Consider the following 12110-nt stretch of genomic DNA (forward strand, 5'->3'; position numbering starts at 1 on the left):
CCAACATTCTGGCTGTGCCATCATCATCACTCGCATTAGTGCTGTTCATCCCCATGCTTTACAATGACTCATTATCGCTGATTTCACAGCAGCGATTTACAGTATTGTGAGAAAACTGAAGCATATCATTTGCAAAGATTGAGATTTCATTACTGTCTCGTTTAATTTTGGGGTGTGATCGGTGATTAATTATTGTATTGTGTCTGCATGTCTGCATCTGCAGTCCAAACTCACCAATGTTGGGAGCAACCAGCGCCACCGGGTTGAGGTAGGTGAGTTTCATGTTCTGAGCCAGATTCTTGGCGTACTGCTCCAGTAGCTCCGTCAGCGCTCCCGGACCGCCGCCTGGGATGTGGTTCTGACTCTGAGCGAGAGTACGCCAAAGCCCAGAGGTGCTCGGACCCAACAGCACACTGCAGCCTCGCAGGACGTTCTGGCACCAGCAGAAGGATAAAGAATTAATAAAAGCAGAAATAAAAACAGAAAAAGAGCCCATAAAAGTATCATGGCTTCTTAGGAGGTGCTTTGCTGCACTGTCTTCGAGGACAGTGGCCACACGAGCTTCACAGTTAATAACAACCGTTAAAAAATGTTAAATATTATCGGTCTGAGACTGTGGATGATGACAAAATATATATATTTAAGTTATTTGGTCCTACACGGAGGCAGACAGCTGCTTAAACACTGGTTAAAGACTCAAATAAAAGTTGACTTGTGGCCAGAGGACAATCAGCTATGGTGTTTTCTGCTAACAACACTGAATCCTCTGATGACTTCTGTTATACCGGAGTAGTTCTGAGACTTTCAGGGAACAGATTATGTTGGTTTGCATATGACTGGAATACTACTTGAAGCCTGCTGAGACTGCACTCAAAAATGTTTTGCCCAAAATGCATCCATCCATCCATTTTCTTCCACTTATCCAGGGGAACACCAAGGCTTTCCCAGGCCAGCCAGGGGATGAAATCACTCCAGCATGTCCTGGGTATGCCCAAGATTAGAAGTAAATTATTATTATTATTATTTTTTTTTTTTTTTACTTAAGTACAATGTGAAACATTGAAACATTAATGGAATTTGATTGGTATACATTCAGTTTGCACCAAACATATTTTCATTAATGAATAATTATTTGAATAAACACATTTTGTATTGTTGTATTTTTGGCGTGTGGTTGGGTTATGACAAACATTTTAATATTTTCTTATTTTTCTTTCCTTTTTTGTGAGGTGCACATTGCATCTGAAAGACATTGTTTGTATGATCTCCTGTAAAGAAATAATTTATATTCTCTATATTTTTAAAAACCATTCATAGCCCATTCCTACAAAATTACTGTTATAGTGATACTGATACACCTACACCTTACACCTAAGTTATATAAAGGAAACTAATTTAAGGTTTTACAGTATTGAAGACTTTACATTAAACATAGTAAACAGGCAGGTTCACGTTTAGTTTTAGCCAAGCTGACTGTGTGAAAACCTGCATGTCTTTATAACAGCATAAATCAAATCTATAAATGTGTCCCTGTGCTGGTAGCACTGTTTTTTTTTAATGTTGTTGTTTTTTTAAGATAAATAATGAAACACAATTTCAAATTTAACTGCATACTGATATAAAACACAAAATTGTGAAGGAAAGACAAAAGATAGAGGAAATAAGAGACGGCGAAGGCACACAGGGAGACAATTCAGACAATAAAGTTTAACAGTGGGAGAAAAACGAGGAATTAAAGGTCAGAACACGAGAATCTGGTTCTGGTTGAGCAGATGAGAAGTACGCTGCATCGTCACGCCGTTTGTCTGGCTGCTTTGAGCACAACTATGATAAAAAATCCAAGCTAAGTCCTGACCCCAATTAGAACAAGCTTCACCACTGTCAGTGCTCCCATGTCATTGCTTTTTTACGGAGAATTGGTGACTATGGATGGAGGCCTCTTAGAGATTAGTCTGGACTGCAGAGCCTTGCACGAAGGGCTGAACAAAGAGAAATATCAGTGGAAAAGAGAGAAAGAGAGAGACAGGGAGGATCCCTTGCAGTCAGACCTAATAAAGTACTGCAGTGTAATATATTGCTCTGGGGAGAAAAGAAAGGAAAAAATAACATATGACACAACCGTCAGGCAAACAAGGTACAAGTACATGCAGTGCAGCATAGAAAGAATGCATGAATTGTTGGGGGAGATGAAGAAAGATTCAAGAAGAGAATTTGTGCATGAGTGAGTGAAAAGAGGAGAAAAAAGAGAGAATAAGAGAGATGAGAAGTCACATGCAGAAGGCACAGAGGTAGGGAGGTGGAAAGTTGCGATGAGATGGAAAAATGAAGTGAAGAAAAGGATTGTTGGGGGTGGGAGAAAGGACAAAATGAACAATGTGACGGTACCATAAAAAATGGCATTGTTCTAGTTTTTTGTGCTCCCTTCTTATCATCCGTTAGAGGTTATCGAGTCACGTACAGCATTACCTGTATGTGACTACAACTACTTTTGAAGATGACCTCTGTGCAGTAAATGTTTCAGCACATGTAGTGAGAGATTCTGACTGCTATGAATAAATTATCCTCTGAATGAAAATGCTTGCTGTTCTCTTAGAAAACACGCCCAGTTAAACTTCCACCTGCACTTAGAGAAAACTAGAAAATTGGAAAATTGGCGGCTCTTGAGCTCAAGACCCGGCGAGAGCCCATATAAACTTTATTGAAAAGAAAGAGGGTGAAGGGGGGAAAGAAAAGGAGAGTAAAACAGTATAGAGGCCAAGGATGACGGGAATCCAGAAAGAGAGATTCACAAAGGCAGCATGGATGACGGAGAGAGAAAGAGGGGCTATCTTTTTTTTTGCAACATGCAATTTTGAAAAATTGTCTTTTTCAATTCAGCTCTTCAGCGATTCTTTCGCTTCATTTAAGAGAAACTACAAGTACATTTTAAAGATTCTGTCGCTGTGCTGTCACATACTTGACAAAACATGAGCCCCAGCCGTCTCCTATCAGTACAGCAGCATTCAGATGGATTTGATCACAGCTTGAACATGAAAGGTTTTCATCTTCTTTCGTTCACTGCTACATACCTGATGTGAAAACTCTACTTTCCTCCCCGCTTCCCTTCATCTCTGCTGAAGCCACGGGGCTCTATTACCGCCGCTAGGTTACTATAGAAACCGTGTTAGGCATTACCTGTTCATCTTGGCCTAATAGCTGCTGTTGTTTAAAATGATGTGTCAAGTATCATCAGATATAAATTTTCTATTCTTTAGAAGAAAAAAAAGAGGTCGGACTGTAGCTTCCCTTTAGTGATGCCATAATAAACCAAAAGCTACCTCATTACCTCCAGATGCAGGCAGCACAACTGTTTTACAGCCAGAAGCCGAAGTTACGAGTCAGGTGAGCCGGGCATTAATGTGCTAATGTGGCAACACACCGTATAGCGGCTTTGTGACACTACAAACCAGCTAACCAATCACGAAGCCCTAATGGCCGTGTTTCTGATTTACTGTCAGGTTAAATGAAGGGACAGGCAGGAAAAGGTTTATGTTTTCTCTCACTCTAGGACATCATTAATACTGCTGCTGAGTTGCCATAGCAACTGTCTGTGTGTGTGTGTGTGTGTGTGTGTGTGTGTGTGTGTGTGGACTGTGTTTGCTAAGATACCTTTTGAGTGCCACAACAAATTCATATACACAGGTTTAAGACAACTTTATAAAAAGAAAAGTGAAGGGAGGATGAAGTCTTACTCCTTTGTGTTGCCGTGCACTTTCTGTCTCCTAGCCACCAGATTTGTGGCTCAGATGTAACAAAAAACCAGAACCTTAAACTTGGACTAGTTCAAGCGCGTTATGCAGAATCAGTGGAGTAACAAAGCAAATGTCAGTGGGAAAACACTGGGGGGGATTGCATTACGGAACTTTAACATCTAAATAGGCACAAATGACATTTTGTGCTCAGACTACGGGAGAATAAAATACAACCACTCACTTTCTACTGCTCACGGTTACCATCGGGTGGCTTAAAATCCTCCCTGTTAGCATGAATTATGAATCGCATCCTGCTGTCTGCTGTGGATACTGTACTGGAGAGAAATACATCTTTTTATTGCCCACTAAGGTCCCTAATTAAAGTGAATAAATCACACCCTGGCTGAAACATTAAAAAGCAGGAGCCAACTCATCAGTTAAAGACATAAGAGGGAAAAATGTCGTGAGGTTTCAATTAATAACCATGAGAAAAATCGCTTGTTTCTAGCAGAAATCCCACATTATACTTTACGACTCTTACAACCGTTTGAGTGACGTGGAGAGAAAATGTTCCAGCGGGAATTACAATTTAAATTCACCTCATGAATTACAATAAGTGTAACTACCGCAGTAAAGTATTATAAGCGAGTGAGCTGTCAGTTTCATGTCAGCGAGCAGTTTGGAAGGCTGAAGCTAGCAGGAGGGGTCCTGCATTCCTGGATTCTTCAGCCACTTACTCGTGATGTATGGGAGCAGCTCATTCCTTGTCAGCTGAGTTTGATATATAAGCTTAAATATTTCTGGCAAAATAAAACAGAGATGTCTGGTTACCGCCTTTATGTCAGAATGCCAACAATTTTTAAATTATCGCCTGTCAGCTGGTGCATCCTCAGCTGAAGGCGTCGGCATCAGGTAAAACGAGAGCCTGTCAGTTAATATGCGGAGATGACGCGCTGCAATACTTCATGAGTTACTGTCACCGCATCACCATAGCAACATTACTTCCAAATTTCTGAGAAAAGACATCTCGTTGTAATATCTAGTCACTGGGTCTGTACCCCATAATAGTAGAGTGTATCAATCATAGCTAGAGTTTTAAATAACAGCAGCTATTTTATGTCCTCTGGGAGATTCTGTGCAGATTTGTAGTTGCTAGCGGCAGGAGTATAGTAACACAAAGATTTTAACTCGCAACTTAATGTTTTATTGTAATATTTAATTTTGCACCAAGAGAGCAGATATTATTAATAATTTCGCATCATATTCACGAGGTCATTTAGAGTAGTTAGTTGGACGCTTTCCTTAGTGATCCGCTTGTTAAGTTACACTTAAATCTATTGACATACTGATAAAAGCTGCCAATAAAATGAGATTTAGAAAAACTTGATTTTCACACATGAAAACACCCCTTACTTTTACACCTGGATTCTTCCAACAACCTTTCACAGCTTGCACTTCATCTGTATTTTAAACAGTCCTGCTTTTGCTCACTAAATGCAGCATTTTATCAATATACCTAAAAGTTGTCCTTGAACTGCTCATGATGGTGTTCGTTGTATTGTTTGTATCGTCTGTGTGAATGCTGCTTTCCACACTTTTTCCATGACGTCACTTAGATTTAGATCAGAAAGGATGAATCATCAAGAACCAGTAAACAGCCCTTGTTAATGCAAAATGTCTTCCTTTTTTCACAACACCTGCATCCTCATCGCATCTCTCCTCCCCAAGTACATCAGTCTAAAATACACAGACTCAAGCAGAGTGTGTCTTTGTAAAGACTCTAACAGGAGCGTATAAAGGAATTTTCAAAAATATGTCATTTTTACCTCGTTGAAGTACGCGTCCTGGGTGGCGGTGAGTCCGAAGCCACTCTGCTGGGTCTCAAATGTAAGTAGGCGTGACAGCAGCCGCTCAGCTATCTGCAGGTCATTGCCATAGAGCCGGGTGGTAGCCTCGGTTACATCACGGAGCTGGTGGGCAAGCTTCTTCTCCATGATGGTGTTCAGCTCTGTCTCGTTGCGCTCCAGGGAATCGAGCTACACAAACATCCAGACGCAGGAAAAATATTTATTGAATGAATGAAGAGATTTAATGCCAGATGACATATTTGCATGCGTGAGCATTTCAGCTGTCTGTCCAACAGGCAAATCTGTCCTTGAATAATTTTCAGACTGAAGAATTCCTTCAAGACAGGAATTAAACTGGAAATCTCTGAGAAAGCGTTCTAGCTGCATATTAAAAATATTGGTTCCTGTTACTGTTTAAAAATAAATTAAATTAAATTAAAAACTTAATTGAAATATTCCTGCAGGAGAAATTTAGATTTTAGATGTTCAGAACAAACTTTTAATGGAGTTAAAAAGTGAATTAGTTATTGTATTACTGTCATTAGTGGTCTACGTACAGCAGCACTGAGCTCCACAAACGGAGGTGAAGTGCAGTTGCAAAGGTCCGGCTCCAACCAGCCTCTCTCGGCATCACAGTGTCTAATGGCAGCACCTGCAAAGAGGAGAAACATGAATTTTTTTAAAATGTCTCCTCACAATGATTTGGTATGAAAAATCAATGTGTTTGAATGCATTTGTGTTAATGTATACGGACCGACAGAGCCTTTGGGGCAGGGCACCGCGGCAGGCAGGTTGAACTTGGTGCGCGGCCACCAGATCCCCTGAGTAATGGTCTTTGGACAACCATCATAAATGACTGCGGGAGAGAGAACACCAATTAAAATCCTTATCAGCTCAACAACCTTTTCCATTTAAAATCATGACAAAATATGACTCACAATGTAAATACTTTTTTTTTTTTTAAGTTTTTCTTTTGACTTGCGGAGAAAAAAATGAAAATGATTGTGAGAGAATAAAACAGCAGCGTCTCACTAAAAGAAGTAATTACAAGTGGAGACGCTGGAACTGACAAAGCTGCACAGAACAGGGGAAAAAGGGAGAGAGAATCAACTGGAAGCTGTTAAATAGACGATGACTATAATTAACAGTTTCTTTGTGTCTCTGGGCTCAGGCAGAGACTTGACAAACATGACCATTTTTAAAAAGATGGAACAGCGGAGAAACAGGAATCCTGTGATTACACAATAGAAGGTAAATAGGGTAAAAGCTCAGAAGTGGCTCATTATTGTCATTCACATGTCTTTGTCTCTACAGATGATTTAGTCTGAAGGCTTTTGAACCCATCCTAAAAAATATACACCTTGTTTAAAGTCATCTGGAGTTTGCCACCAGTCTACTGACAGTCCCACAAAAGATACACGGATGATGAAATTGTTTTGACAAGTTTTGGGAACTACGACTTCGCAGAGAAGGTTTAATACTAAATCCAACTTGGAACAAAAGCAGCTGATTTTTTCATTTACTTTGTTTTTATCAATGGAGCTGTGACAGTGACACACTTTTAACATAAAGCAAATCGTTTTCTACGAGTGATTCACTCCCTCACACTAATATTGCCTTCAGGCAGTTTTTAGAATTACTGAAGTTTTTTTATTTATTTATTTGATTTTTTTCACCCGCAAGCGGTGACGCCTCAGATATGATACGGAGCTTCACATCAGCAGATGAATGAATGAATGATGTAGCCCCCTGTTGTGTAAACAGGAGTAATCTCAACAGGCAACAGTGAGATGCAAAAATATGACAATAAACACACACACACAGTTCAGAGCCCCCGCTGGTGCTTGCTTCTTTTTCTTTCTTATTTCTTTTAAAGAAAATAAGCTAAAAATAAACAAACACAAACTCAGTTGACCTGCTTCTTTTTCTCACCTTCACAGCCTGAGTTTGTGACCTCAGCAAAAGGGTTGTCACACGAGTTGCACTGACGACCAATTACGCCAGGCCTGCACTGACACTGTCCTGACTCTGGGTCGCATGCCCGCGAGAAGGACCCCACTGGGTAGCAGTCGCACGGCAGGCAGGTGTCCGAGTTTCGCGGACGGAAGTGGAACTCCTGAATATACACATGGACGGACACATGAGTCTCAACCATACAAACTATCAGCGTGTTACAATTACATCAGCGTGCATGACTGTGAGATTTATACAGCGAATCAGATGGGGAGCCATGTATAAGAGAGAGTTGAAGAGCATCAATCAATACATTACAGTTGATGATTTAGTTTGCACAGCTTGAGAATACAGAGGATATTGATGCCTTTGCCTCACACACCACTAGAGATGACAACCCGCCTGGTCTCTAGAAACAATTTGTGGCAAGTGTTTGCAGGTTGTTACAGCACCAAAACTTTCTTGTGATTGCTTTGATCGCTAGCAGATTGCCAAAGTTGTCTGTTGTCTTCCAAGTCTGGAAGACGCTGAATTGTCTGTGTACCATCAAGTGGTAGTGGAACTTGGAAGTAAGAATGTTCACCTTTAAAACAAAAGCTGGCTCTTTACCTCTGAAACCAACACATTTCAAAAGACATAACATTCCCCACTTTCTGTTTGCGTAGCACTCTTCACAGCTTAGCAAGTAGTTGCAGACAAGTTGCAGACATCTTCCCAACAGACTATGATTGGGTCACTCACCAGTCTCCAGGCCTGTGTCACTGCAATTTTAGTAGTTGTTTTCAATGCATCTGCCAGATACCTGCAACAACCACTTGCATCTGGTTGGGAATTATACATTTTCCCCTAGCAACTGGTGGTTGCCAGGCAGGTTGCCAGCCAGTGTCTAGGTCTATGTGAACGGGACCTAACTCTGCAGTAAGGACAAGAATAATACCAGGTTAGAGGATGATGGTGCAGCATCACCAGTGTATGTAATGTAATTCTGAAGGACTTCCCAAAGTAACTGTTAATGTATAGAAAGATAAATCTGTTAAGATCTCATTTTAAACCTTACTTTAAGATATCGACTGCAATACTTGCCTCGACATGATTGGCACGTAGGCTAAATGAGAGCATTGTTGTGTTAGCACAACAATGAGAAGAATAAAGTAACTTCAAATTGAATCTAAATTGTTGATAACTACTTTGTCCGGGGTCAAATCAACATGGTGATCGGCTATAGGCACCACATTTCCGACACACTCATTGTTTATGCCACCTACACACTACTTGCCAGCTGGAATTCAATATAGAGATTGTTCAGTAAAACCTCCCAATTTAACCCTTGGACCCCGATCTGTGATCATGTGTGCTTCATGTAGTCACGAGGTGTGGATTTAGGGGAAATGACACAGATTAAAGATTATCTTCAGGATTAAAGCCTAGATAAAACAGGATTCAATAAAGCAGCTACAGAGGAGTATATCAATACGCGTGTATTTACGGATCGGAAATTTCAATATCTATGGATGATCAACATATCGTGGTTGCTGTTATATATACACATCTGGATAGCCTATCAACCTGAGAGGCGTTTACTGGGTGGTCTGCAGATGATCAATTTACTAATTAGGTGTTTTTAATCTAAACAGCATAAATTTTAAACATGACAATTTTAAATATTTGGTTCCATAGCAAAATGTGTTGTAATGACTTTTTGAGCAGCTCCAGGATTTAAGTAATACAACAACTACCCATCCATTCATCTAATTTCTTAACACCTTATCCAGCTTAGGGACTATGGGAGGAATATCCAGAGGAAACCGACACACCCAGAGGGAAAAAAAGTATTTCTACTACCTTTCACAACATCGTTGTATGTACTTTGTGTGTTTCTCCTGGTTACCTTGCACTGACACTGTCCGCTGGTCTTATTACAGTCAGGATCGAAGCCTTTATTGGTGTCACAGTGGCACGGTCCACAGGTTGGAGATCCCCACCAACCCCTGGGACACTGATGATCAATCCTACACTCACACAGAGACACAGAGTCATTAACACAAGATAGATCAGATAAAAGAGAAAAACACCAACTGAGCAACACAGCCTGTCAAAAACTTTTAATCGCTCTTCAAAGGATTCAACATTCCCTCTGATTTCCAAATAATTGGTGGGAACAAAGAGATGAAAGAAACAAGTATGAAATGAAGGAAGCAAAGGTATGGATCGAACTGGGAGGAAATATTAATACTGGCATGTGGAGGTAGATGTACAAACAAAGAACTTGCACTTTTGCTGAGACACAGAAACAAGATATGATTATACACAATATATCGATTAACTTTTGACAATAAGGTTTACAAGGTGCATTAGACTTCCTACATAGCCACAAACTTTAAATGTTTCTTATTGCTGGCACAGCCACACTTTGAACAGTCGCATATTAAACAGGAAAGCCTCCTTCACCCATTTAAAACATTTATTAAGCTCACCGATTCGTTTTAAAACCTGTTTTCTCAAACTACTAAACTGACACTGAATTTCAACTCTATAAAAATAACTTTTTTTTATGTTCACTACACTTCTCATTTGCTCACATCTCAGCTAATGTGCTTTCCTCCTAAACTCTAATGTCTAGCGTCTAATGGTTCACTGAAGAGATGAGTGCTTCTCGCAGTTAATGCAGACTGTTGTGAGCATCTCTTAATTGCACCTTGTGGAAAGTCTCGGAGAGCAAAATTCAGATGTGAGTGATTTGTAACTGAATATCAGGGTTGACTCTCCCTGTTGTGTATTTTTGGCAGCTTAAATGCAAAATACTTTGTCTGATCATAACTCAGGGTGCACAGAAACAAAGACAGGGCCTTAAGCGGAAGCTGCTCCAGCTGTGCTTTGATGAATATATGCCTTGTAGGGGTCTTTCCTAAATGAGAAATGTGTTCAAACTGGCAAGTCATTTAAGATTATTTTTCACGTTTGCTTTAAAACAGCTAAAACTTTTAATTTTTAGATGTTAGTCTGAACTTTTGTTCTATAGGAACTGGCTCATTATTGTGATATGGATATTGGTAAGCTAGGCTCATTCATGACCCGGGAAATACATGTATGCTTTTAACATTATCGATGCATTGTTTTGCAGGGAACCATTACTAACAGACCTAGAGCAGCAAGATTTACTTTTGCAGAAACCTTCATGCAAATAGCTGTCAATCATCACCTAAAGTGACGATGACAGACAGAAGTAGTCCTCTATAAAATATAACAAGCCCACTATGTCATTTCACTCGCTAAAATAAATAGTACTTTAAAGGTACTCTGATGAGGCATAAAAACCTGAACCTTAAAATGATATAAATCAGCAAATCTGCAAATAAAAGTAGCCATAATATAAAATGTCGATCCATTTCTGATGTTATCATCCTTCAGTGCATGGTGGCAACTTAAAAAAAAGGAAAAAGAGGTACTCTCATGACCACCTATGGTTAATGAGCCATATATGTGTGTGCACGCATATGACTTGTTGCATAATCTTTGTAAAATTATTATAAATCCAGTCTTAGTGCTGATTTAATTTTCATACAACTCTCACTGTCTGCCAATCAAATATATGGAAAAACTTTACGATATTTCATTTGCAGGTGAAAATGTGTGTCCTTGTGAAAAACACACCAGATCAAAGATGTTCATCTGGGACAAAAGCTCACACAATGAGCAGCTCATGAGATAAATCTTAAGCTGTGTGGATTTCACAGGCAGGAAAGAGGCACGGGGTCAGGTCAGGGTTACGCTTACTTCACACAGTTTAACATAGCCACAGATAACCTCTGAGTGTGTGTGTGTTTTGACTTGAGACTCCGCTCATCCCACAGTGGATTACATGGAACGCTGGAGATGTGGGGCAACAAGGCTGAACTAAAGCTACCAAGACACGCACATAACTGAACAGAGCTTAAGTGGGCTAGAGACTACAAAGAGTTGTAGTCTGTGTTGGCACCTCGCAGGTAACCCGAAGTTCAAATGTTACATCAGTTGCGTGGGCGTTTGCCTGTGTACCTGTGCTGGCAGTATTGCCCGTAGTGGTTGTCTCCGCAGTCACAAATGTATCCATGGGAAGAGCTGGGCTTCCTGTGGCAGTGAGCCTCATTCTCACATGGATTCAGATGACAGGCGTCAGTGCAGCTTTTCCCATAATAACCTGAGAGACACAAAGAGAGATGTCAAAAACCTTCAGCACAGTAAGAAAACTTGGTTCTTAAATGTTTTTTGTTTTGTTTTGCAGGTTAGATTAAATAATATTTTTGATTAAATTCACTGGACATGTATCTTCCACCTGAGCAAGTGGCACATCCTTTAAACTCTATGGACACAGGGAGGAAGTCATAGGCTGATTAACCCTCAATTTTATTTGCTATAATAACTTATAAGAAAAAATATCAGGAGACTTGTTATGCATTTTTAAGTGGGTCTAAGCAAATATCCATTCATCCTACTGCTACCTAAATATTAACACTGAGTATGTCCAAGTTTTATTAACGTTAAAAAACGGATTTATTTTGGAAACAATCATCTACAGAAAAAAAAAGACAACCTTAGTGTG

General features: G+C 40.0%; 1 protein-coding gene across 3 annotated transcripts in view; it reads right to left on the bottom strand.

Moving 5' to 3' along the window:
• Positions 1-12110, bottom strand: part of celsr3 (cadherin, EGF LAG seven-pass G-type receptor 3) — a 119958-nt gene that overhangs the window by 27183 nt on the left and 80665 nt on the right. For all 3 annotated transcript variants that reach the window (XM_085259583.1, XM_085259584.1, XM_085259582.1), the window contains 7 exons: positions 11567-11708; positions 9420-9540; positions 7511-7694; positions 6333-6434; positions 6136-6230; positions 5558-5767; positions 235-433 (listed from right to left, as the gene is read on the bottom strand). In XM_085259583.1, the coding sequence (XP_085115709.1) occupies positions 235-433; positions 5558-5767; positions 6136-6230; positions 6333-6434; positions 7511-7694; positions 9420-9540; positions 11567-11708 (1053 nt within the window). The remainder of the gene's footprint in view (positions 1-234; positions 434-5557; positions 5768-6135; positions 6231-6332; positions 6435-7510; positions 7695-9419; positions 9541-11566; positions 11709-12110) is intronic.

The sequence above is a fragment of the Mchenga conophoros genome, linkage group LG20, assembly GCF_057382185.1.
Source record: "Mchenga conophoros isolate Kocher_MC1m ecotype Shallow Benthic linkage group LG20, M_conophoros_male_GT1.1, whole genome shotgun sequence".
NCBI lineage: Eukaryota > Metazoa > Chordata > Actinopteri > Cichliformes > Cichlidae > Mchenga > Mchenga conophoros.